Source organism: Prinia subflava, chromosome 7 (genome assembly GCF_021018805.1).
Source record: "Prinia subflava isolate CZ2003 ecotype Zambia chromosome 7, Cam_Psub_1.2, whole genome shotgun sequence".
Taxonomy (NCBI): Eukaryota; Metazoa; Chordata; class Aves; order Passeriformes; family Cisticolidae; genus Prinia; species Prinia subflava.
The window spans coordinates 30,246,031-30,273,714 of record NC_086253.1 but is presented as its reverse complement, the minus strand read 5'-3'; the positions used below and the strand labels follow the sequence as shown (position 1 = coordinate 30,273,714).

At 38.5% G+C, this 27,684-nt stretch overlaps 1 protein-coding gene across 1 annotated transcript in view; it reads left to right on the top strand.

Moving 5' to 3' along the window:
- Positions 1–27,684, top strand: part of MTMR7 (myotubularin related protein 7) — a 51,860-nt gene that overhangs the window by 18,486 nt on the left and 5,690 nt on the right. The window contains exons 2-12 of the mRNA XM_063402034.1: positions 300–422; positions 1,946–2,108; positions 5,736–5,893; positions 7,484–7,612; positions 9,959–10,093; positions 14,922–15,054; positions 19,420–19,529; positions 22,416–22,465; positions 24,125–24,325; positions 25,436–25,576; positions 27,201–27,327. Of these exons, the coding sequence (XP_063258104.1) occupies positions 300–422; positions 1,946–2,108; positions 5,736–5,893; positions 7,484–7,612; positions 9,959–10,093; positions 14,922–15,054; positions 19,420–19,529; positions 22,416–22,465; positions 24,125–24,325; positions 25,436–25,576; positions 27,201–27,327 (1,470 nt within the window). The remainder of the gene's footprint in view (positions 1–299; positions 423–1,945; positions 2,109–5,735; positions 5,894–7,483; positions 7,613–9,958; positions 10,094–14,921; positions 15,055–19,419; positions 19,530–22,415; positions 22,466–24,124; positions 24,326–25,435; positions 25,577–27,200; positions 27,328–27,684) is intronic.

Below are 27,684 nucleotides of genomic sequence, written 5' to 3'. Positions count from 1 at the left end.
CAATCTGTTCTTCAGAAAAATCAACTGATATTAGTTTGAAAATTGTTGTAGTAGGAGATCTATCAAACCCATAGTAGCAAATTTGTAACTGTTTTGGGCAGATTTTATCCCACTGAATATCCAACTTGTTTTTTTTTATTATTCTAGTTTTTCATTCAGAAATCATACTTCTTTGATATTTAGTGTTATGTTGAAAAAAACTTTGTAATAGACAAATTGTGAACACTGAGCTCTCACTATTGACCTTTCTGTCATAGCCTAATTATTTCTTCTTTTTCCTTTGTCACTTTTTTGTATAGGTGGAAAATGTAAGGTTACTTGATCGTTTATCTTCAAGAAGAGCTGTGGTGGGAACCTTGTATTTAACAGCAACCCATGTCATATTTGTGGAGAATGGTTCTGAAACTCGCAAAGAAACCTGGGTATGAATTTTTATTATTTCAGTTAGTTGTAAGTGCATGATGCTTTACTGATGGTAATTTGAAAATTACTTCTAAAACACTTTAAAAATAGTTAGTTAGTTCATATGGATGCTTAGGAGGCCATGTGAAGTTCCAGCCTGGTGATTTTCAAAAATTTTCAGTGGATTCTAGATATTACACTATAGTAAGAGGAGTAGAAGGGCCTTCACTCTATGAATACCAGATGTGATTGACTGAGGAACAGCTGCTGTAAATTGCACTGTTCCTATCATCCAGGAAGATCAAAGGAGAAATGCCTTGAATGTGAACTACTTCCTTGGCTCTGTCAATTCTTGGCCTTCTCCCTTACTGCTAGTGATTTTGTTGGCTTAATACTTTAATGTTTTACATAAAGTAGTATTTTGAATTAACTGTTTTCATTGATTGACAACATACATTGCATTTTCTTGTGGTTTAACCCCAGCCATTGGCCAAGCCCCACCCAGCCACTCGCTCACTCTCCCAATCAGCAGAATCAGGGAAAGAAGCTAAAGGGTAAAGGTAGAAAACTCATGGGTTAAAGTAAAGACAGTTTACTAGGGAAAGCAAAAGCCATACACACAGGCAAAGCAAAACAAGGAATGACTTCACTGCTTCCCATGGGCAGGCAGGTGCTCAGCCATCTCCAGGAGAGCAGGGCCCCATCACAGGTAACAGTGACTTGGGAAGGTGAATGTCATCACTCCAAATGTGCCCTGCTCCCTGCTTCCTTCCACTGTATATGCTGAGCAGGATGCCACATGGTCTGGAGTATCCCTTTGGTCAGTTGAGGTCACCTGTCCTGTCTGTGTCTGCTCCCAGCCTCCCATGCACTCTCAGTTTCCTTGCCAGATCTCTATTACCAACTCCTTCTTCAGTGCAAATCCAAACCACAACCCCATGTCAGCCACTGTGAAGGAAATTAACTCTACCCCAGCCAAAACCAGCACACATGTACACATACAGGCACAGCTGTTGCTTGGCATCATAGATCTGAGGTGCTTAATTATGCACTAATTAATTTTTGCACTAATTAACTCCATCTTCCTTTGATCCCACTATTCCTTACCAGATTTTTATTGTAATGTTTCATCTCATTTGATGCAGTATTTAAAATTATATCAGCATTACCATTCTGCCCATGAGGAGGCACAATATTTTAGCCTTATGTAACTGATGCTGGCTCATCTTTTCACTGTGCAAATAGATGAAAAGAGCTTTGACAACCACTAGCTTGCACTAAAGCAAGCAAACAAAAAGCTTTAGATAATGTGAGCAGGCTGATGTTTGAGCAGCTGAAACACTCTAGAAATGCCTCTTTGTCTGCAGGTGATGTATCAAGCTGCTTGAGCCTGAAGCTGGGGATGGGAACCAAACTGCAAGAGGAGCAGCATGAGGGTTTTCTGAAACAGTAGTGGAAGCTACTGTGCCTGCTCTGGCACATCATTATAAATAATTTTCTTCTTGAAGATTTGACTAGCATAACTCGTTTCAATTCCCCTCAGGTTCTCCACAGCCAAATTTCCTCTATTGAGAAGCAAGCCACCACTGCCACTGGTTGTCCACTGCTGATCCGCTGCAAGAACTTCCAGGTCATCCAGCTAGTGATCCCTCAGGAACGGGACTGCCATGACGTTTACATATCTCTGATACGTCTGGCTCGGCCAGGTAGGGGGAGAGAACAGCACAAAAATCAGTCTTCTTCTTGAAGAGGGAGAATTCAGTGGAAGAAATGTATCTCTGCAGCTTTGTCCTTTGCAGGTTAAGAAAAAAAGGTTCAACAGAGATGTGTTATGAGAGAAATATCAATAGAATCATTTGTGGAGCAATGAAGAAAGCTCATTCTAACAAGTGGTTCACTCCATAAAGTATAACATGAACTCCTAATTAGAATAATAATCTAGGGTATCATGGGCCATAAAATATATTATAATGCTATTTTATGTGCAACTCATTTGTTGCATGACTTGTGGAAATATAAATTTAGGAGACTATTCCAAATTCAGGTAACTTTTATGTCGCTGTTGTAACAAAAATTTTACAATATATTTAGTGGTCCTGTCAAGATTTCCATTTTGACTTTTTGTGCTGTGCAGAAGAAATTCCTTAAAATTAATGAAAGGTTTTGCAGCAAGTAGTTGTTTTATTTCACTGGGCTGCCTGAGTTTTGGCCTACTATTATCCAGATTTTGAATATGCCCTGTGTGTTTCTGAATTCAGTTCAAGATCCTTTTGAAACCTTTCCCCTTTTCAGTGAAAAACCAAATGTTGCCCCAAAGCCCAACATTTGATTGCCTAGATTATAGCTCCTCTTTGCACTCTGCTCTCTTAAGACCCAACTGAGAAAGCTTCTGGATTGTTTATGTTAAAATATGACTTTAAAAATATAAGACCAACTTTTGTTCTTTATTATTGTTTTAACAATGTGCTAAGAAACTGTCTATTGTAGTCTTTACAAAGCTGACAACAACTGGCTTTAATTTTTTTCTTGTTAGGAGAGTACCAACTCTATCTACTGTGTAGACGAGGAAAAATTGCACATACACCAGAACAGCTACTGAACTTTATAAAGTAGCAATAGTAGTAGCAATAGTACTATATAACTGTAGCAGAAGTAACTTGGTAAGCTAGGTGATGTAGGATGAAACTAATCAGAGAAATTTAAAACAATTAGAAAAATTCAATCAGCGGTTCTGCTGATGAAAATCTGGATTCATTCCATGCACCTCAGCTGCAAGTACATGTTCATGTATGCTGGAAGGCATGTGATTCTGTAATCCTTTTTCTTGGAGGCAGGAGGAGGTGTGTGTGCTGCTATGCACCAGAATGATGGAAGGAAGAGTAGAGGAAGACCCTGGATACAAGTTTAGTGACTGACTGCAATGGAAGGAAGGTCTGTGTGAAGGAGATGCAGCAACAGCACTGCAGAATCAGCTCTTTGCATAGTTTAGCTGCCCAGTAGTTTTCCTTCTCCAGCAAACTGTCTGATCGTGATTTGAGACAGGATAAAATCTTGCCTACCTACTCAGAATGAGAAGGCTCTGATTCAAGCTGAGTCACTTGTACCTGACAGTGCTCTTCTGTGTCATTTTGTCAGGGCATGAAGCTGTGCTTTCTTTAAGTAATAGAGTTACTCAGCATTGGAAGGTTTGCTTTACTCCATGAGCAGATAATCTGACCTATTCAGGCTCTACCTTCCATTCTCTGCCTGTTCTTTTCATTCATTCCTGAGAGAAGCTCATGTTGTATACTGCCTTAACCTGTTCTATGCTATCTGATGTCCTAATTACATTAAAGGTGAAGGTTATGCTTAATTTTACTTCTGCTAGAATTTTAATAAGGTCAAGCTGTCAGGTGAATTGGGCCTTTTTGCTTAATTAAGCCATTTTGTAAAACAAGCTGACCATAAAATACTGCATGTGTAATAGCAGGTGTGCAGATATTTATGGCCAAATTACTGAAAGATTGGGAAAGGTCCTACAAGTACTGGCAAAGCTGTGGAAAATGATCTTTAAGGCACTGACTACTAATACTTGAACATTTTTGTTACTACATACAGATATCATCATGTGATAATACTTATAATGTTGAGGCAGACTTCAGCCATAAATAATCTGGACAGATAGGTAGATTTTTAAAGGATTTCCTGGTGCCTGTGAACAGCAGGTCCACTGGAAAGAAAATTCAGATGCTTCTGACAACCAAGCAGTAAAAACAGAAGCTCAAATTGCCACCAAAAGCTCAGCTTGGATTTGTGGATTGTGCTAAAACTTTAGGTTAAGAGATGAGAAGTAAACCAGACTGTCTTCCTAATCTGTGCCATGGCAGAAGTTTGAAGTTCTGAATTAGAGAATACAGAAGGAGTTCAAATTGTGGAAATCATTCTCTTTTTTCTCCCTGCTCAAGACTTTGTTGTTTTTCAGTATGCTGCTGACAGAGTTAATATGATTTTTTTTCTGTTTTTATACTTTTGTATGTGTATGCATACTATCAATTTAATGACATTTAAAAAGGCAAAACCTATCTCACATTAGACCTTTAGATGACATAATCAAAATAAAAGTTAAGACTTTCTATAGAAAAAGATGGGAGGCTTTTTATTATTGGGGGGTGGGTTGTATTTATTATTTTTATAGCTGTAAGTTCTGTTCAGTACAGAACACAGCAGTGTAGTAAGATTCTGCTTATTAGATATATGTTATTAGAAAAGGAGTGTAGTATTTAAATTTACTGATTGTATAACAGGTATATGAGTGGAGAACTATGAAATCACAGAGGACTCATCTTGTGAGTCCTTACTTCAGTTCTAAAGCTGAAGATCTGTTGATCAGAAACGTTAAGGAACTTTGAGCAACAGAATGAAATACACCCTTGTGACATAGCAGTATCTAAAGTATAGATGAGAACATTAATTTCAAGCTGTATGCTGGATAGTTACTCATGTCAGTAACAGCTGGGACTCAGTGGCAATGGTGTCTGGCTGCCACTGGTCACCAGGATTAAGACACTCATTAAATGTAGATATACTTCTAAAAAAAGTTAAAAACTCCAGCACCACCAAACTTTTATATAGGGTAAATGGTAGAGGGGGACAGGTGGCCTAGCTACTTAAACAACTTCCTGCTCATAATAAAATGATTGATTAGCATATGCTCCTTTTATGCTTTTATACATCATGTGTATCTCAAATGCATTTGCCAATAATACAAGGACAGAATTTTGCAGTCCACAAAACTATGATTTCGTTTGATCTATTGGAAACCTTCCTAATTAGGGACAAAGACTACAGAGGGTTGTTTTTTTTTCATTTTTGGAAGAATGTGCTGCATAGTCCATTGTTCATATCTTTTCTTCTTTGCCACAGGATAGATGTTACATTAATAAAGTGACTTCTAAACTACCTCTAGATAGCAAATTCTTTTGAAGAACCAGTGCTTACTCTGGCACTGACTTTAGTTTTCTTTGGATGAAAGCATATTGCTGACATTTTGTCCTTGTGCTGGGGAAGGTTTTTACAAATCTACTGAAGACTAGTACAACAGTATATTTTAAGTAACACTTTTATTAAGGCACGTACATTGTAAAATATACAAATAACAAAAAGGCATGTACTTTCAAAGTTTTCTTGGCAGTAAATATAAACCAGGATATGTGCTTTTGTAAAGGAAAATGTACTCTCTGAAAGGGAGCTGCATCAAGGTCAATGCCAAGTTCTGGTTTTGAAGTGTGATTTCAGGAGAAGAAATGTGAGGTCATTTACTCTTTCTGCTTATTTGCTTATTTTTTTTTTCCCAGTGAAATATGAAGAGCTGTATTGCTTCTCCTTCAATCCAAAATTGGATAAAGAAGAGCGAGAACAAGGCTGGAAGCTTGTGGACCTCAAGGAAGAATACAGTCGGATGGGTGTTCCCAACAACCACTGGCAGATCAGTGATGTCAACAGAGACTATGGGGTGAGTTGTGATTTTGCTGCTACAGGGGCTGTCTGTACAGTCAATCTGCAGCCTGGCTGAGGACTCTCATAGTGCTTAGTGGCAGCACCACTTTGTGCTCAGCGCTGTACACACCTGTGTAGCTCCTCTACTACTTCACATAAAATGGCACACAGAAAGTGAGAGAAAGGATGCGTCTTCATTTAACAGATGTGGAAATGAAGCGCAGAGAATAAGTCCACTGTGTTTTAAATGTTAGAGTTCAGCTGCCTGGGAGGAAGTTTAAGTCATACCTACGGCTATGTGTGTGAATAAGAGTTTCCCTGATATGTAGGGCTATGTAAAATTACAATGTAGTCATTCTGAGAAAAAAATAATTGCTCCAGATAGTGAGCTTGGAAATATTTTTTCCTCACTGGCTGTTCCCACACTCCTTTTGAAGTATCTGTGATTGACTGTTAGTATTTTTCACAGTTATCTTATAGGTCATATATCTTCCTAGCTGCCTGCTGTCCTGTCTCATTCAATCTTGTACAATTTAAGACCTTACAATGTTTGTTAATTGTGAGAAATAATAACCAAGACATTTTTGAAGAAAGTTTGTCCATGCACTCCATTGGTTCTCTTGTTGGAACATATCCATGTTAAGGAAGGACTGTGACATTCTCAGAGAAGACTGAATGTGCTGTCAGGGTTTGTTTTCTTTTTGTTAAAATGGCTGGAAAAAAAAAGTGTGATCTCTTTTAAGATAAAGGGTAGGAAAAATGTCATCATGAATAAAATCCAGTTCACCACAGAAGCAACCATAACCACAAGCCCTTCCTTTGCTTTCTCCTTCACTACATATCTCCTGACTCAGAAAACAATTTCTTTCTGGGCATGCTTAGTGCTTTAGTTCTCAGAAAGTCAAAGGGAGATACTCAGTATCCTTTTGACTCTAGTCAGAATGCTACAGACAATATCAGGAACAGGGGGATAAAACGAGGATTCCACCTGTGGTCTCACTTGTCTTCAGAGGGGATTTGGGGCTTTTTTTGCAGGCTCATCAGGTTCCTGTCAGAAGTGGTAAGCATTGTCAGGTCTGCTTGCCTTTTGGTAACCTCGTTTCATGTGGTTTAATTTCTTGTCTCCCTGTCCCTATTTTTGTCCTTTTTTCAGATTTTCTCTATTTGGCTCTATTGTCCCCTCCCATTATTATCCCCTCCCATTATTATCCCCTCCCAGCAGAATGTTTGAGAACTTCACCCACTCCCATCCTTACTCTCAAATTCTACTACAGAGGATACTGCAGTTGTAAATACAACTTTGCTATATGTACTGATAAATCTTTTCTGGCATTAATGTGTGTTAAACCTGTCTGTCCTCAACAAGATATGAATTTACACTTGGAAATACAGCCCTTCAACCCTTTAGCTTCAGTTTTGCCATCTGTAAATTAGGATTAATACTTTCCAGCTTCAAAAGAATGCTTTGAGCAATACCAGTGATATGTATACAATAATAACAGACTATTCCCTGAGATTTGAGTTCCTTGGTATTTTGTTTTTGCTGGGGAAATGGCTGATGCTCCTTGTCCTTTGTAGACCAAACAAGTAGAGTTTCCTTTCACAGGTCTGTGACTCCTATCCTACAGAAGTCTATGTACCAAAGTCTGCAACTGCTCACATCATAGTGGGGAGCTCCAAATTTCGCAGCCGAAGGCGTTTCCCAGCTCTTTCCTACTACTGCAAGGGTAACAATGTAAGTGTGAATTTGTAACCTCGAAGTGTTTGCTTATTTTGGCCTTGGTCTCATAATTCTTCTGGTAAGGTTTTGCAAGACAAAATCAGTGTTTATTTAATTAAAAAAATATTAGTGTGGGCAGCTTAGTGTGGTTAGTTCATTAATAGACATCTAATGTAGACATTTAAACCTAGTTTGATCACCCAGCTAACACAAAAAATGTGTGATCTCTGTATCACAAGGCAGTGGAGTAGTACAAGAGGCCCTGAGACATGGGTGGTGGAGCAAAGGCCAGCAGCAGGCAGCTTAGTAGCTGATTGGGAGCAGAACAGAGCAATTTTGGATCTGGTAGCCTGAGAGCAAGCTGAGGAGGTGAAAAACTATACTCGCATCAGTTAGAAAATAAGGAGCAGCTTTTCAAGAAAAGATCTGTCAAGAGACACAGAAAGGATGGATATAAGAGCTGCTAAATTTTGGCTGAGCAGTATGTTGTGGTTTTGCTGAAGAGACTCTCCTTGTCTGTAAGAGTGAGGAGTTCCACCTTCTCCTCTTCATAACAAGCATTCTCAGGGCTGACCAAGGAACTGCTTCACTTGTCTGTAACCATTTGGAAAAAGCCCTGTACCCAGACTATTTACATTTCTGTTTCTGGCAGCTGAGGTGAGCAAGGAGACCCTTGGACTGAAGGATCCCCCAAACTGGGTGTTTTTACATTTGCGTTCCAGCCCCTTAGGGACTGGCTGAGCTCAGCTGTCATTACCAGTCAGGAGAATGGTGTGCAAACGCCCTCTTTGTACTCTCAAAGGATCTGTGTGACTCCTGCTTCAGTCCAGAGTGGCACTGAGACTATTGGGGGATGGTCAGGACCTTCCCAGAAACAGAGCTAGTCTGGGGTTACAGGGCATCTGTGGCACTTGCCACACAGGTTGGAACGTATTTCTGCACAATGTCACAAGCACAAATCATAAGCTACAATCTCTATAGAAATCTTGCCTTTGCAGCAGCCCTTATCATTGATTTGAGCTTCAGAAAAAAGGAATGACACATTATTTTTACTCCTTTACCCTGCATTTCATCAGAGCACTGCTTCCCCAAAGATCTGTGAATTTTACAATGAAGTGGAGAATAGGAAGATTTAAACAGCAAATACAATCTCTGCATAAATTACATATTATTTTTAACATTTTAAGATCAATTTTTTTTTTTCAGAAAAATTAAGAAAATTTGTCCTGACAAATTCAGTGGTGATGTGACACCTCTGGATCTTCCACAGTCTGTGTGAATATGATAAGACCAAAGTCTGGAACTATCTGTTCAGCTTATGCAACAGCATGTAATAAATCACTGTAATATGTGCTGATCAGAAGACTGAGCTCTAAGCAACAAGAACCTGTTTGCAAAACCATTAATAAAGTATGAACAGGTTCTCACACAATTCTGGGTTTCTCTCTTAAAGACCCATACTTTATTGATTCACTACTGATAGTTCAAAGATGTGGCTGAAAAAAGCATGTCCTTTCTCCCAGTAATAAATAATCTGTAGGACAGTCTGCACAGGTTGTGACCTTCAGTAGGCAGATTCTCTTCGTGCTTGTGTTCAGTGCTTACATATGTTATCCCTTGCCTTCTATAAATCTAGCTGTCCACTGCCTAGCAAAAACAAAAATCTCCCTGCCCATCTATTGCACATTTTGTTTCTTCTTTCCTGGAAAGAAGATGATTTTGATGGGTCTGTGGAGAAGCTCTCTTGCCTCCTTCAACAGCCCTGCTTAATACAAGTACTCCAGGAACCAGGCTGCCTGACCCACTTCTTATGCAGTGAGGTCTTTTTCCAAGGGCAGTGCTAAAAATACATGATCTGTGGTGATCTGGTTGCATGTTATACATTTTTGTTTCCTGGACTCATGCCATCAGGCTGTTTAGTAAAGCAGGCATGGGTATAGGTTGGGTGTAATCAATCTTGTACCTGGTGAGTGCAAAAGGACCTGTTCTTTATGTTATATCAATGTTGTCATGATTTCAAGGCTGTACTCATCCTCAAGATAACACCTTTCAGGAGTTATTCCACATTAGAGAAATAGAATATATAAATAGCTCTAAAATTTGGATTCAAGACCAGACTTGGGCCAATGGTTATATGGTTTAAATGCTTCCTTGCCTTTTAAAGAATAATGTATTTATTAACATGCAGTTAAAAAGAATGCATTTATTATCGTGACTAATTTTACCATTTTGCCTTTCTCATGTAATTTACATCTATGCAAACATCTAATGATCTGATTTTGTAAACGCTTCTGGATGCTAAATAATTTCTACTTTATAATGATGTTAGGATTTTTTGTCTGCTTGTCTGCTTTTCTACAGGCCTCCATATGTAGAAGCAGCCAGCCTTTATCTGGCTTTAGTGCTCGATGCCTTGAGGATGAACAGATGCTCCAGGCCATTAGAAAAGCCAATCCAGGAAGTGATTTCTTATATGTTGTTGACACTCGACCCAAAGTAAGTACATTGAATTTCTTGCACATAGCAAGATTGAGTCTGGGCTGATTACATTAGGAAAGATACACCTAAGTGATGACCAGGTCACTTCTGATCTTAGTTGCTCCTGTGTAACTCCACTGGGACATGAGGATTTCTCAGGGGAATCTTAAGTAGGAACCTTGACCACATTTTTATCTCTGGGAGAATTTTCTCCTTTACACTGAACTTTTCCTTTTTCTTGTTCTTAGCAAAATGTCAAGAAACAGAAAAGTAAATAACGTGTAATTGTAACTGTTTACACACACAAAGGAGCTATCAAGTAAGTATATTTCTGATGAGAATGGCAAAAAATAGTTCCCAATATAAGATATATTTACAGTTCTTTGTAGTGTTCCAAACCTCTGCCTGCTTATGCTGTAATTTTCCATGCATGATTTCTCCTGGAAGTGAGAAAACTCTAATGATGTCTGCACAAGACTAAGGAAAGATAAGTTACTGAGATCACAGGAAAGGAAGAGACCTTCAAATATCTCCAGCGCTTTGGTGGTTTTGAAGACAATCTGAAATATGATAAATACTGACATTAAATGCCAAAACTATAAATGATTAAAACCCTCTGGCCGAGATAAAAGCTTTAGAAAAAAATATGCTACCGAGAAATATAGAAACTCAATAATGATCTAGAAGAAGTTGGAAGTTAAAAAAACCTACTGTGTCCAGATTGTTGTGCTAGCAAACAGCTCAAGGTGATAAAGACTAGATAGGCTTCAGTATCTGGAGGTGAGAGTAGGGATATGTTCTTTCTTGCACTATCAGCAACTTTCCTCTTGAAGTTATCAAAGCCTCTGAAGAAAAGAAACTAAAGGGGCAAATCTCCACCAAATCCTTTGTAGGTATAGGATTAGCTATAGCATGGGAAAAAGAAAAATGAGAATAAATGTTTGAGAAAAAGGAACAAGGAATCTGTTTCAGTATCCTGAGATTAGAAGGCAAGGTCTGAAAGGGCAAGGTGGGTGAAACTGAGGAAGGTGAGAGACGGGGTGAGGAGGGGCCAACCTGGCAGAGCAGCAGCAGGTACAGGGAACCTGCATGGCTGGGGACTGAATACATGGTTGTTGGTGGGAAGGTGCTGTGAGTGCTCACAGCTCTAATGGGAGGCAGTAGCCAGAAAATGAGGGCCTAGGCATGTCTCATTGATCCAAGTCACACCAAGGGCTAATCTGCTAACTACTTTGACCTTCAGTTCCCTCCTTTTTGTTGGGAAGACAAGGAGGCTACCAGCTCACTTGTGGTCCTGAAGCAAGTGAATTGTGATGAGCACTAGGAAAGGATGGGTGCCATTGTGTTCAGAAAGGGCATTAGACATGTCCAGTACAGACCTAGCTGCCTAAATAATGCTTGTTTGACAGTTTCCTATGTGTAATAATAGTTTAGCTTATTTCCTGTCTGATGGTATTGGTACTCTTCCCTACTTAAGGCAGTCTTTGGCTGATGGGGTTTATTGCTAATGACTTACTGACTTGGCTGTTAGTAATGTTTTATCAGGTACTAACAGGAAGGAGCCATCCTTTAATTTTTTGTGGTAAATTACTTTGAGACGCCTTCTGTGTGCAGTGAAAAAAGCCCATACTTTGTGGAGGGCATGGAGAGACTGAAATTGGCTTACTTAGCCATGAACACCAGCATATTTCCAGCAATGCTGGCTTCTTCAGGAGCCAGTCAGGAGATGAAAACTGTTTGTTTTCACTGAACTTCTCTGTAAAAAAAGGTTTTGATGTAAAGATATTTGTATACCAGATTCCTACTTCTCTCTGGGCTACAAAAATGGACAGATCTACAAAGCTGCTGTGATCCCAGATGCCAAATACAGCCTTTTGCACCTGATAATGCATTTATAAATCTAGAGATATAGCAAAGGATAGATATTGGTGGAAGCAGTTCCTGGAATTCCTCAGGGAACCTTTAACAAATGTTATCAAGTCTAGTGGAAGGCTTCCCATTCCTTAGGTGGCTAAAAAACTATTTGCCTCATTTCTCAAAAGAACCAGTTTCTTGCAAAGATCGTGAATGTTGATGGATCCTTCAATTCAACATTCCCAAGGGCTCTTCCCTCATTGCACTTGATAATTTTCAAAACAAAAAACTTGTCTGTGGAAAAAAACTTTGTTTCCACTTCATTTGGATATAGCAGGATGACCAAATGCAACTTTACTTAAGCCACTGTCATTCCTCTGTGTGATCCCAGAAGAAGGTAGTAAACACAAACTTACTGTTCATGACTAAGCACATTAGTTCCCTAATCTTTATAACAAGACTCGACTTGGTTATCCTCCAGATTAAAAAAAATGCCAGGAAATCTTGCAAAAGGAGTCTTTTACCTTTACAGGCTGTATCCTCATATTCCCTGAGATTAATCAGGGACATGCACAATTTAAATAGCTTCACAACTACTACTTTAAGAGTAACAGATGGAATTTTGGTAGATGATGTGGAAAACTTGTTAGTAAATATTGTGGCAGCAGCAAAGTTTGGCAACTGACAGTATTTAAAATAAATGAGTGTCAGAAAGCTTTGCAAATTTAACCTTGTATTTATTTACTTTCAAAGAGTGGTATTTCAGATTGGCCTTTAAGAAAGGATATTTGTGATAAAATTACTGTGCTGCAGGAACAGTTAATGGTATTTATGTGCTGAGTACTTGGTTAATTAGAGGATAGATGTTTTTCATTTAGGGTTTCAGGGGTTTGTGGTGGCTGAGACTCATGTACAGATCTTTCTTCCTGAAGCTGTAGTCTACTGCAGAGAGACACTGCCTCATTTTGTTTATACAAGAACACTGATGTCAACTTCAAAAGAGAAAGATTAGGATTCAGCAGATAATTTATATCTTTGTAGCAAGTCACACAGAGGACTCTGTCCTTAACTGACATGCTGTTCACAGGCTGTATCTCCTTTTTTTATTGTCCATTGATAGTCAAAATGGTGCTGGTTGATAGACAAAAATGGAGTTTTTTGTTTGTGCTCTTCCCTGAATTGCATACTACAAGTTAAAAGAAATTTTGCCCAAGATTGGTATAAATCAAAAACGCTGGTGTTTTTCCCAGGTTCCTATCTAGAGTGTGGTTCCTTCTGTTGTGTCATGAAATCCATGCAATGTTTCAATTCCTAATGATGGTCCACAAATGTAACTTTTTGCTCTTTCCTTTGAAAGTTAGGATATCAAATTTGATACTTGGAAACCTATTTTGACATATAATATAAAAAATCAAGGCTTGTTCATCTTGATTGGAGGGAAGATGGCATCAGGCAATCAGTCCTCGATTGTGGGTATTGGCTCCAAATTAAAAATTAATATTGGGAGTATATGTGTTTGGGGTGGAAGAGGTCAGAAAAGGAGACATTCTTGTATACCCCATGATGCCATTTGCTAAGCACTAAAATATATCATTGTGAGCTTCAGATGTGACCACAGAAGCAGTGAATCAATAGTACTGCCTGCACTACTGGGAAATAAACTGGAGACAGAGTTATCTGCAATGCCTAAGAGAAAATTTTTAACTTTTTCATGAGCATTAACCCTCAGTGAAATAAAGATTAGTCATTTTTTGTCCAGTTGATGCCTCATGAAATCTATATCCTTTATTGTTTATTTCTTAAATCTTTCCTGAGCAGAAGCTGTTAGTTGTGCTTGGATGCATGGAGGTTCTGCCACTTAAGCTGCTTTGTCGCTCTCAGACATATTCATATGTCTTCATATTTCTTGGGAAGTTTGAAGGTTCCCCCAGCCCTACATCATGAATTTCACAGAAAAGCATGGACTTTATGCAAAACGACAATTTCTTTCTGTTGCACAGTGAGATTTTGCTGTAGGAAATTTAGAAAAAAATAGATTGGTACTTAATAAAAGAATAAGTTAGTTAAAAAGTTTCTTTCATAACTTATGAAAGAAAATTTAAAAGTAATTAATTAATTTTTATCAGCTCTAATTTTCAGCCCAAAGATCAAAATTTGGCATAAGGAGCTTGGCAGAGAGCTTGCCTTCCCACCCAAGGGTCCTGAAAGGGGGGAAAATAAACATTAACCCTACCCTTAATTTTATGCTTGAGAAAACTGAACTAAAGTATTTAGTAACTTTCCCATGCCAGGAAGCAAGTAACAGATTAGAAGACAAAACTTCAGCTTCCATCTGAAAGTATTTTTGCTGAAGCACAGCAACTCCTTTGACAGCATTTGATAGTGCATTGCAGATGAAAGTATTTGTGGTAATGTTGTCAATTCAAATATTTTGTTGTCTTACGTAACACGAGCCAAGTTACTATAAAATTAGGAAGTGCTACTCCAGCTCCCTTTTCATTATTGGAAGCCTCAAAGAAGTAAGCTGTATATCACCTTTTGGATGGTTTGAGCAGTAAAAGGCAGTAACTTGGGCAACACTGCAGTGTGCACATGCTGTGAACCAGCGGCGTGGCAGATGAGACACTGCCACCTCCCGAGTACATTCTGCTAGTAAACACACTGCTGAGCCAACATAAAATCAAAGCAGCTCTTTAAAATTAAAACCTTGATGCTCTTGCAGAGGAATCCTGCCTAAGCTGGGGCAGGAGGGGGTTGTGTTTAGCCTCCCTAAGGAATTTTTACTCAAAATGTGTGAAATAGGGATGCCAGAGGCTCAGCAACCCAGTACCCTGCAATAGATCCTCAATTAATCACCTCTTGTCTTGACACTGACAAATGCTTCCTATTTGTACCCGACTTAAACCCCTCTGATTTATTGCTGTAGACCACAAGGTTTGTTTGGAAAAGATTCTGCTACTGGTTTTCATCTAATTTTCCCTATGTTTTTCAGCTCAACGCAATGGCAAACAGAGCAGCAGGGAAGGGATATGAAAATGAGGACAACTACTCCAACATCAAGTTTCAATTCATAGGCATTGAGAACATCCATGTTATGAGAAACAGTCTGCAGAAAATGCTTGAAGGTAATATTCCTCTTCATTGGAAACTAGAGGAAAGAATTGATCTTTCTGTCAGAGAAATCAGAATAACTGCTCTGAAATCAGCAGCAGGGAAAAAGTATGGAAAGTAATCTTTACCTGTTGCAGCTGCATGCAGCTGCCTGCTGGCTAATGGGACTTGTGCAATGGAGCATCATGGCAAATACTGGTTGGTGATTTCTTAATTGTGAAAACACCTTGTTTCCTGGTTGAAATCCAGATATCATTTAATGATAAACCTAATTTTGATTATGTGCGCCTTGCTGCTACTATGTGTTTTTTTTAAATTTAAATTTTGATGGTGAAATGAAAAAATCCCTTATAGCTGACTTTGAGGCTAGTGGAAAACACAGATTGATTTTTTTTTAAAGCTCAGAAAAACTGTGGTGTGATTTTCACAAAAGGTAGTCATGCATTTTAGACTGCGAATTTTAACATTTTAACTTATTCATGCCCTGTAAAGAACATATCACATCAGGTCTAGTAATGAAATTCACAGGCAGTGGGTGTAACAATTCATCACCTTCAATAGCCCATGCAAATTAATAACAACTGCCTTATAAATACTTAGCATTATATAAACCAGCAAAGCTGTTCTGCCATTTCATATTTGCAGTATATAACTGTTTAGAGGTCATCTGGGAAAAGAGCAAGGATAAATAAGCCATCCTTGACCCTCAATGGCTTGTTGATTTTTAACAAGCAAATAGGTAATAGTGCTCACTCCACCATTTCTCTGTATTTACTTCATGTACATCAACAACAACTTCCATCACCTCTCAAATCAGCTTCCTCTGTCTTATTCTTGATTTGATGCTCTGCCCATGCTCTCTTGCTCTTCATTTCTCTCCCACTGAGTGCATGCAAATGTAAATTTGAAATCTAAGAAGGGCTAAAATAAGGAAGCCATGCTCTGTTTTCAAATTAGAGCACTTTATGGAAACCAGCATAAAGTGTGATGCAGGTAAAACATCCTTTTCTTCATGAGAGTTTTCTTGGTCTAAGGATCTCAGGTGGGAAAACAGAAAGATATTTTGTTCACTAGGAAGTCTTGTTTGGCTAGGAGAGAGGCTGGGTGAGTAAACAGGTCCCTTTATTTGTTCAACTCAAGACTATCAAAGTTAAAATAGCAAACAACCAGTCTGGCTGCATGGGCAGTGTTGTGTATAATTTTTGAGCCAAAAGTTCATGAGACTGGCCCATGGCCCAAACTTGCATGTAACAAGCTAATTTCTGATGTATTTAACACTTTAGGCTGCTCGAAAGGCACAAATTCTTAGCATCTGTTTCCAAATAAGCCATATGGGTAAAACGTGCTATCACTGTACCTATGTGAATCTTAAGTAAAACATCACACTACTCTTTACAGAATGGGTCTGCTGCTCATGATCTGTTTTAAGATTTTGTAAGGTGCATAAAAACCTTTGAAAAGACAATTGAGGCTGATGAAAACTGATTTTAGTTTAACGTGAGCTGTATTGTTGCTTGGAAGTATACAGCATGAAAAGACGCCATCAAGCTATAGTTGGCCAGATGTGTTGCTGAAATGCAAGGCCTGTTTCCTTCAATTTACTGGTGCTAAGCAGAAGTGAAGAGCAAAGTATCTTCACATGCCAGACTGCAGATTATTTTCAATACATGATTTTAAATAACTTCCAATTTTAGAGAATTTGTAAAAAATATTATTTTTCAGTTTTCCATTAGCAAATGCACTTATATTAGGAATTTATTAATTTCAATTATGATTTGAATATATGAATTTTATTATAATATATATAATAATATTTTTTGAGAAAAAAGCTGAGGAAATAAATTTATACTTATAAAAATTTCAATATTTTATTTGAGTAGGTAAAAAAATGGTTTCAGCTTTGTGATTTTACTAACTTTATTTCAAGCCAATATATCATATTCTAACATTTATTTACCCTGGTATAATGTTGATTTTTGGCAAATTATACCAGCATTATAAAATGATTAAAATTTTAGAATAAGTTTTTTTTTCAGAATATGCAAAAAATGTTGAGATTTGACTGTACTGTGGAAGTGAAATGGATTTCAACATGATGGAATTTCCTTTCAGAGAAAAAAATAGTGTTTTCCTCTGGTGCCTTTAGTATAGTATGGATTTTTATTTTTCTCTATTTATAGATGTGTCTACATGAAGAACCTTGAGATAATTTTGATCCTGTGCACAAACCTCCTTGAAATAATTTTAAACATTAGAAGGACATTACACAGGGCCTTTTCTTGATGATGATCCAAGGTCTGCCTGAGGCTGCTGTTTGGCCTTTGGGGTGGGCTGTGCTGCACATCCAGCTGCACACCTGGCCCCCGTGTGCTGTGCACTGAGGTGATGGCCCCACATGCTCCCTGCCTGTATTTAAACAGCAAATATGAGCTTCTCCTCCCCTCACACCAGGAGCAGCACTTGCTGATGTAGGGGCAGCCCTCTGATCCTTGGACTTCTGGGACAGATCAGCCACTAAGAAAACCTGTGGGTTTGGCCCACAGCAACTATTCCTTGCTTTACTTATGGCTCTCCTGCCAGAAATGGGGAGGACTGGTCCAGCACACCCCCTGGTACTTTTGCTGGTGGAAGAGGCAGTTTCCAACATGTGCCCTGTTTCTTCCTCCCATCCTGGGACATGGGCACATTGCTGGAATTCTCAGAGCTCTGCCCGTTGGCTCTTGATTTTCCTGTGCATATACACTGTGCGTGAAGCAGGCCATGTTTCTCAAAGACTTTGGTACCTTTTCTGCTGAGATGGAAATGCCTTTCCCCCTTAGGATAAGCCTCATGATTGAATTCATAACTGAACTCAGTATTAAGGTCCAGATCTGTTGCCAAAGTCATGTGAAATATACAGTGTATGCATTTAGGACAGTATGAACTTTGCTCAGTGAAGTGGTCAGTAAATATTGACTCCAATTTGGGAGTGGGAATGAGCAAAGCACTGTTTCAGCCTTACCTTGGGCTTTTGTCAACAGAGACAGCAGCTTCAGCCAGAATTCAGCCACTAATTGGTCATGCTTCCATCTGCACAGGAGCATTAATCATGTGAAAAGTTGTTTGCTTTCAGTGCTGTTATCTCTGCATCTTTATAAATATCCTCCAAAAATTACTTTTAAAATAACCATCTGGAAGGGGCCTTACATATAAACACTGTAAGACTTTGAATGGACACATTAGGCCATTTTGCTTCTGAACTAAATGGAGTTAGGACAGTCAGATAGTTCAGATATGGTATAAACTCTGTCTTTGGATTGTAAAATTAAATTTCAATTACACTGAAGGAAAATAAAGCTATGCAGGGGCCATAAATAGCTGAGTCTTTTAAGATTTCCAGACCACGAGAGACTTACTAAGATATTAGTAATTGACAGATCATTCATTAACTCAGTAAAAGCCATGATGTTTTTCACTGTACTCTGAAAATTAATTTCACTGGCTAATATATTTTTTCCTTAAAAGACAGTATAACTCTACACAGATCAAAATAAAGATGTAGTTTATTTATGGGGTGAATTCAGCATCTTACTGTTGAAAATAGATGGCACCAAATTTCACTGAGTATTTGTGCTGGATTGAGGCATCTTATTTAGATTCTGATTCCTTTTTGTCTTCTGATGCCACTAACTCTTTATTATTAAAAGATAGATACTTGGATACAGAAGAATAGAAACTTAGAGTAAAAACTTAGTGATTGTAATTTTTATCTTCAAATGTGGAATAGAGTTTGGAAGATGTTCAAGAAAATATTTTCCTTGATGGATTATGTCTTGTCCTCACCATCAGAATACTTTTTGACTCCAAGTGAAGCTTTAATAAGGTTTAATTCAGGGATGGAGAAATGTGGAATGGAACCACTTTAACTCTGTGGTGATGCTGGGAGTAGGAGGCAGTGGCATTTAGGTGTCTGTGTGCCTGTCCAACAGCAGAAATCAAATGCTTTCTGCTTCCAACCCCTCATCATTAAAGACTCTTGAGGGCTTATTAAAGCCCTCATCATGAACTGCTCCCAGGGCTCTGAAAACTTCATTCCCAACACAAATCTTGGAAAATACATGCTTCACAAAAGGATGGTTTTGGATTTGTTTGCAATTGGCTTTATGACAGATTCTCTTTTTAAATTAAATCAACATATTGGGTGCAATTTGACCCAGCCCCATTTCTTAAATTTATGTGTTTCTCAAAGGTTACATTTGACCGTGAAGTAGTTCTTCTTTTCGAAAGATGCATGTTTTACACAACAGATATCTGAAGAAGAGACAACTCCAAGGCTGAACAGGCAATGAAGCTTAAGGGACTCTAATTAATACACACTTTAAATGTATCTTATTTTGCAGTTTGTGAGCTGAAATCACCTTCAATGAGCGACTTTCTGTGGGGCCTAGAAAATTCTGGCTGGCTGAAGCACATCAAAGCCATTATGGATGCTGGCATTTTTATTGCGAAGGTAAAGTGTGTAAAATGAGAGCAAAACTTGGAGTAACCAGATACAGAAAACAAGGACCAAATTCTCTGCTTATGGGTAACTTCTGTTGTCTCTTCAGTGATATACCTGAAAAAAGCCCATCTTGCAATGCTTTTTGTATGAGGAGTGGTGATTCTTAGGTGCTGTGGTGTCAACGTTTTTCTAAAGTAGTAAACAAAAGCTTGTGTTCTTTTGCACTGAAGCCTCTACTAGCCTGTGTCTTGTTATGTCAGACATTTGGATGTCCTTACTTTTCTCAGCAACAGTGATTGTTACTGTTTCTTTCCCTGTTTGCTCTGCCTCCTCCACAGGTTTCTGGACATTTTCTTTGTGGAAGTGGTAGTTGTAATATGCACATATAGCTATATAAAAGGTATAATACATTATGTTATATACATTGTATAGCTACTGTGTTATCCCCTCTGGGTTATCAGGCAACCAACCAAATTCACCTCTTGAACCAACTCCTGTGTATTACCATGGGCAAACTATCTCGCAGCTTCTACATTTATGTACTTTAGAACTCTTCCAGAAAACAGTTTTGGCTTTAATAAGAAATTATTTCCCCTACACCCCCAAAGTCACGTAGACATTTGTCATCTGCCAGCAGTAGCTTTAATTTTGTTACCCCCTACCTTGTGCTCTGCCTTTTTCTGCTTCAATTCGTATTTCTAGATTACAATTTCTTATTGGCCTATTTATTCACGTGACCTACTGCACACAACTCTACAGATAAGACCCCATGGGTTTCCCTCCTCACTAACTGCTTGTTTCTCTTGCATCACTTCTTGCTTCTCAGTAGGCAACTGTTGTTTCTTACCTGAACAGCAACTGTGCAATAAATACACATATTACTCCCGGCCCTGCTACTTTTCATTAGCTCATAGGAATAAGGTAATTTACATTAGCTTTGCCAGTTTTTCCCCAGTTGCTAGTCTGATTATCCTTTGTGTAAGTGCTTGCTAGCCTAGTGCCTTCTCAGACATGGTTTTTGACCCATTCTTATTTGCACAATTTTCAGTTCTCAATTCTTGGTCTTCTGCCCACAGGGGTTCTATTTTGGTAGACTTTACTTGTCTCTTGAGATAAACATAGATAATTTATTATTATTCCTCATTCCCTATTAAGCCCCAAATTAATCTAAAACGGATTTTTTTTCCTAACAGTATTTTTCCTAACCTACTTTGTTTTCTACTTCCTAAATTTAATTCACTTTAGAAATGACAAAGGCCAAAACCTTTAGAATTAAAAAAAACAACTGCCAACCCTCAAGTTCTCAAAATAGTACAACACCAGACTCTGGAGAACTCAGCACAATTTCTTCTTTATGTGTTTATGTATAAAATGGAATCCTCTTTCCCCAGTTATTACATTAAAAATACTGATAAAATCTTGCTTGTTAGATGTGGAAGTTTCCCACTACCACAGGCTTCCCCACAAGCCTTCACAGCGTGTCATCAGTGCAGTGCAGTGTGCTGCAGTAACATCCAGGCTAGTGAGGGCATGGGAAGCAGACATTGCCCTCAATGATATTACCACCATGGTGAAAAACTAAGAGCCATATTGGAAGGATGGCTATTCTCTTAGTGGCATGTAAGTGGCATCAGATGCATTGGAGCATCTGAATCTACTGTAGGTGGTTGTCTCCTCTGGCATACTGATGTATTTTAACTGAAGTGAATCCCACATCTTCATCTTCCTGTAGTGGAGCATAAACTGGTAATTCTCAACCACCATATTGCATGGCCTGGGGTGAATTAAAACTTTTCAAATTAGAGCAGTAACACTGATTTTCAAATGAGATGAATAACACTCAACTTTATTTAAGAACTCTGAGTTCTTAAATACTAGAGGTAGAGTAAAAAATGAATGAGCTTTCCCTATTCCTAAATTAATACTCTCTGTATGGTTCTGGTCTCACTGTTTCTCTCTTACCATTGTCTTCCTCCCTGCTTGTGAACTTTCTGACCTTTTCTGTATCCTTAGGCTGTGGCTGAGGAAGGTGTGAGTGTGCTTGTTCACTGCTCTGATGGCTGGGATAGGACAGCTCAGGTTTGCTCTGTAGCAAGCCTTCTATTGGATCCATATTACAGAACTATGAAGGGATTCATGGTAAGCGGGTTCTTTCAGAGTAAATGAAGTATGGCATCACTTAAGATGAATATCTTTGTTTTTAATAGGAAATATACTGTCCTAAAATTTACCCTTGTTTTGGTTTAGTTTTTTTTTAAGTAGGAAGGAAGGCTTCTATATGTTCATGTTAAAGCCTCCAAATTTCTCTATGAAATGTTAGTCAAGGTGGGGATTAGTTGGTCACCTATGTTTGTTTTTTTTCCCAACCTTGACCAAGAAACTCTCACAGCCCAAAGAGCTTTTGTGCAAGCAAGAATTTGTATTAATCTGCAGTGAACATTTTAATTTGGAGTGTCCAAAGTGTGTCTTTTCTAGACATTAGATTGCAACGAGCAGCTGTAGTGGAAAATCTCTTCCTTTCCCAGGTCAATCAGCAGTAGTAAAGCATCTAGAAGTTGTTATCAAGTTACCAGTCAGAGGTTAAAAAGATGTTTGATACATTTATAAGTTCTATTTTTAGAAAGTAATGAAACAAGATATTTGAAGTTGTGCTGAAATACTGGCACCCTCTCTGCATCCGTGAAGAGTGTTTTTTCCCTGAGCTGGCAAGCAGTGCTCATCACTCATTATATTTTTCTGCTACTTTTGAAAATTATTTAGGATTCTAATATTGCTTGCTTACATTGTTCTTGCTTGCCACTTTTCTGCTTATTCTAAGAATTAGCTGGGATTCTAACATTGCTTGTTTACACGCTTCAACATGTCAGAATATTGAATGCAATATTCTCATTTTAGGTGTTAATTGAAAAAGACTGGGTTTCCTTTGGTCACAAATTTAACCACAGGTAAGGCAGTGCTAAGATTTTCCTCTCTCTGCATGTATATGTTTATGTAGTCTGTATCTGCTGCCATTCCAGTTTTACTTCTTTGCTGCCTTACAAAACACAGCAACAGAATGCCCTGCGAAACTGCCATACCCTTTTCTCCAGTATATAATTTAGCTGCCTGGAAAAGTCAGAGTGAAATATTTCTATATATGCACTCCAGAACTAAAGGGAATCCTGCATGCTGGTCTTGCAGTTGCTATGAGCATTGAGAGGTCCATGTGAGTAGTGTCCATTTGGCTTGCAAAATCCTTTTGGACTCCAGCAGACCTTCTAGTAGTGCCAAGGCCCCCCACATAAGTCCCTGTTCATCGAAGGGACTTCTGCATCTTCCAAGGCCGTACTTAATCTTAGGCATGTCTGTGAGTTATTTATTACATAAAATATACTCTTCCTGTTACACTCAGTTCTAAAAAAAACAGCGAGATCTGCTCGGAAACGTCAGGCAAAGTGGAAAGCCATTTATTTGGACATGTTATTTTGAATATCAATCCAATACAAATGCTATAATGTAATGAAAATGTTTGAAGAACTTAATATATTTAAACATGGATGCATTTTTGCATTTTATTTCTTTCATGAGTTTACTTCTATTTTCTGTAAAAATTAGAAATACAATTTTATATTGGGGTTTAACTACACCATATTGCTTGATTTGAATATAAATTTGTTATAGTTTAAAAAACCAACAAAAGTCAGAAAATCTGCAGATCTTCACAGCACCTGTGAAATTCCAGTAGGAATTACCACATTTAATATGATACTGTCAGTTGTTTATGATTATCAGTGGCAAAAGGTATTATGAAATGCAATAACCACTGATAACTTTGTTTTGCAGTGCAATATTGCTGTGGGTTTTTTTGATGGTAATAGAAGTTTCAATTTTAGATATTTATGAAATGCTACTCTGGTGGCATGTGTACATAGAAATGCACATACACTCCCCAACTCCACCACCCCCAAGCAGAATAATTGATTGAAAATGCTTCTTCCTATTATGTAGACTTATAAAATACTTCTTACTTCTATGTGTTTCTTATTTTCAGGCTCCTTTTCTTCATTGCAAATGGTTCTAAGAGGCATTTTTATGCACAGAAAGTTTCATGTTCACTTGACAGTCACAGTAGCATGTAAACCTTTCCCACGTCCTAGAAATTTCACCAAGAGGGGGCAGCTTTAATCTGTTTTCTGCTGAGGTTATAATGTAGCTCTCCTGCTCAGTTTTCTGGTTTGGGGAATAATCTACTATTTAGAGGCTGTCTTAAGACACACTTTTGTAATTAGGTCGTTGCAGCCATTCTTCTGATAACTTATGTTACCAGGGTACAGTTTATACTGGTAGCATTAAAACATGGCTATGTGGCAGCCAGATTTTTGTAGCTGTAATGTGACAAGTCACACAGTAAAAGAGGCTTTTTTATTTGTAATTCTGTCTCCCTTCTACTTCGTGATTCTTGCATCATTTTCGTAAGTAAAAATATAGTAGCAGTTGAGATTTTAGAAATGAATGCCTAAGATGTAACTTGCACACTAAAAGTGAAGGGTTTGTTTTCCTTAGAGTTAATTCAGTTTTCTTACAGGAACTCAGGTTATAATTGGATGTATCTTGTCTTGTTTCAGGTATGGCAATTTAGATGGAGATCCAAAGGAGATATCGCCTGTTATCGACCAGTTCATCGAATGTGTTTGGCAGTTAATGGAACAGTTTCCTTGTGCCTTTGAATTCAATGAAAGATTCCTCATCCACATACAGCATCACATCTATTCTTGCCAGTTTGGGAATTTCCTGTGTAACAACCAGAAGGAGAGAAGAGAGCTGAAGTATGAAAATGTTTTCTTTAGTAGTATATTTATGCATGGGGTCTGTGGCTGGTGGTGTATTGAGCAGTCAGACATTCTCCAGTCTGCATGTATGTGTTTCATAAAGCACAGGGTGTCTTCTGGCAACACAGATTAATACCAAAAAAAGTTGGTCCTCTGCAGTGTGGCTCTGCTGGGAGCATAATCCATGGTGTGCGTGACAGGGATTAGTGAAAATTGACAAGAGCATTATGCCTTCAGCCATGTGGGCCTGCCTTTACTGCAAAGTACTAGGCAAGCTGGCCCTGTAACTCTAAAGTGATAAAATGATAGCAACTCTAGTGAAGTTCTCAGTTTAAGAGTTACTGCTCCTCTGAGTTTTAACCTGTGTTTGGATGTCATGTCGGGACAAAATGAATAGCCTTTTTTCTGGTAGCCCTCCCTAGCACTGAGTCAGCAGACTGTCCTTCTGCTGTCTGGTTCCAAAGCAATTATGAATTAATCCACCTGCCCCGAGGCCCAAAGACAGCATCACCACTCCTGACAGTGCTCATGTTTGTATCTGCTCCCTGGGGCCCTGGGTCCTCTATACATGATGATATTCATTGCTTTTCTCAAGCAGCCTGCTCGTGTCCGTAGTAGCAATGAGAGGTAGGTGCTGGTTACTGCTGGCTGCTGCCATTTAGTCCCTTTCACTGCTCAAATGCAGAGCAGCCACAGTCCGTTTAAAATCAAAACCTTCACAGATCACCACATCCCAAGACCTAACTGTGTAAGAAATTGCAGCTCAGTGCGATAGGAGTGCCTTTAAATGTGGGGATCTCTTTGGTGCAGAGATCAGTCTGAAAGCAAAGATCCTCTCCAACTCACAAAGGAACCAAAGGAATCCTCTCCACCTAGTTGCTCCAGCTGGTTTTGCTTTATGGGAAATGGATCAGATTTTGCTTTTAGTGACCAACAAGGGAATACGGGTCTCTGTTTCTCTACGCTTGTAACTTAAGTCTAATTCTGTTAAGGAAGCTGATTGTAAACTGGAAGTACAGAGGACAAGAATGCTGCATCTAAGCTTCAGCTATCCCTGAATTGTAGTAGAGGCTTTAATATATTTTTATTTAACGTATTGTTTTTCAGAATCAAAGAAAGAACATACTCATTGTGGGCTCACTTGTGGAAAAATCGTGCCGATTACCTGAATCCTTTATACAGGTCAGACCTCAGTCAAAGCCAAGGGACCCTGCACCCACAGATAGCTCCATGCAACTTCTTGTACAAGTAAGTAGCATCACTTGCTGCTGGGGATTGTGGCATGGGTTAGTACAGAACAGAATGCCTTTGTATAGAAGTATTTCTTGTTCTATAAAGCTGTTTATATAGTCTCAGATGCGGTCTGTTTGTTCCTTGTGTGCTTATAGTCAGCCAACACCTCTGCACCATTCCACAACAGAGTATTAGTCTGAAAAGAAGCTTAAGATTAAAGCTATATTGATAGTTCTGTGTCCTAATTTCATGGTTACTCACTTGTTCCACTGAGAAATGCTTCTTTCAAAGCATTTGTTCTCATCTGTTGTTTCTAAATTTATAGTTGTTTTAGCTTCTTCCATTCCAAGATTTTGTGGTGTTAGTTTGGATCAATTAGTGTTAGAAGTAAAAAGGATCTTTTCAAGAAATCATATGATTTCATTGCTAAAACAAGTATTTTTACCCCCAGACAAGTAAACAAGTAAAAAAACCCCAGACTTTCCCTCTGTTGTTGTATCAGGTAAAACGGAATTAAGTTTTTCCTGATATTTTTTCAAAATATAACAAAATACCAAAATACTTTAGAAATGTTACTATTGACATTCTGAGTTAATTAATTGTGCCTTTAGTCTTTAAGAAACTTTGGGAGAACTTGAATAGCAATTCATTAAAACTGTCATTTAAGTAAAACTGATCAGTTTGTTTTCCAGTTGCAAGTAATAGCAGCTGTTAAGAAGTCAATAAAAATCCTAAATGACTGAAGTTGAGTTCTCTCATGTCTACTATACCAGGTCACATCCACTTTAAAACAATTTAAAAATAGTCATTAATCATCATAAAAGAAGTACTGATACAGCAGATCCTCCAATGGCTAAGTAATCCTGTTGATTGTAATCTAATTACTGGGGTGCGTAAAGATTTCCAAGCATGAGCTATCAGATGATAAACTTAAGGAGGAATGTGAGATAGGAATAATAAGCCACCAAGCAGCATGCACGTGCTCCAAAAATATCTGTCAGCTACTTGGCCAGACAGCTGTAGTGGACAGCAGGGCTCAGCGACTTAACCTGTCTGGTGAACTGGTTACACACTCAGGGCCTGCCTGTGGCCCTACTGCCAGCAGGGCAGGAGGAGCACCAGAGTAATGCAGAATTTCAAAGCTGAGTTCATGGGAAGTTGAACAACAATTGAGAACTATGAATACAAAAAACTCTCTTTACCATTGGCTATTTTACAGGTACCATTGCTCTAAAGCCCATAGTGTAGAACAAGAAAATAATACCAAAAAAAAAGCCTGCAAAATTTTGCATTCAGTGAGTCTTTCTCAGTTGTGATCTAAACCACATTCACCTTTCTTTTGTGTATCATTAGTTTGAGCTGCCTATGTCCAGCTGCCTATGAGTTGCAGCTTCAGGATGGAGGAAATGCAAATGAACCATGATCCTTGCTAAATCATCTATGAACTTATGTGTATGGACTCTAATGATGAATAAGCATGGATAGATAATTTAGATAAATTAGATAATATCTGTCTGGGGAAAAAAAAAAAAAGTGTGCATTCAAGTCTCATGAGGCTACTTCACCAAATGGGAAAATTCCATTTGGTGAAGTAGCCTCATGAGACTTAAATGCACACTGACCTTGCCATCAATTCCAGGTTTTGGAGTGGTATGTACAACCGCTTTGAAAAGGGGCTCCATCCTCGACAGTCAGTTACTGATTATCTGATGGCCGTGAAGGAAGAAACTCAGCAGCTGGAAGAAGAGCTGGAAGTCTTACAAGAGGTAATGAACAGCTGAGCTTGATACCGCAGACTTGGTAACTGATGATAAATGAAACCAGCTCCATATGCTGCAGAGTCCCTACACACTACATCCTTTTCTGTAATGAGGATGTTCAGCCATCGTCTTTGTTCACAGATAAATTATTGTGAATGTTTTGCATTTAAGGCACAAAAGTGGATTTTTTTTCTTTAAGGATAAAATTTTATCTGTGTTGGTGTACAAGTACTACTGAAATTAAGTTTAATCCTTCTGTAGCTCAGAGGGCATTGTAACTGAGAAGAATGTTGTAATTCAGCACTGGTTTGTGACAAATTGCACACTTCTCATACTCCATGAATGTAAACAGTCAGTTTTAAA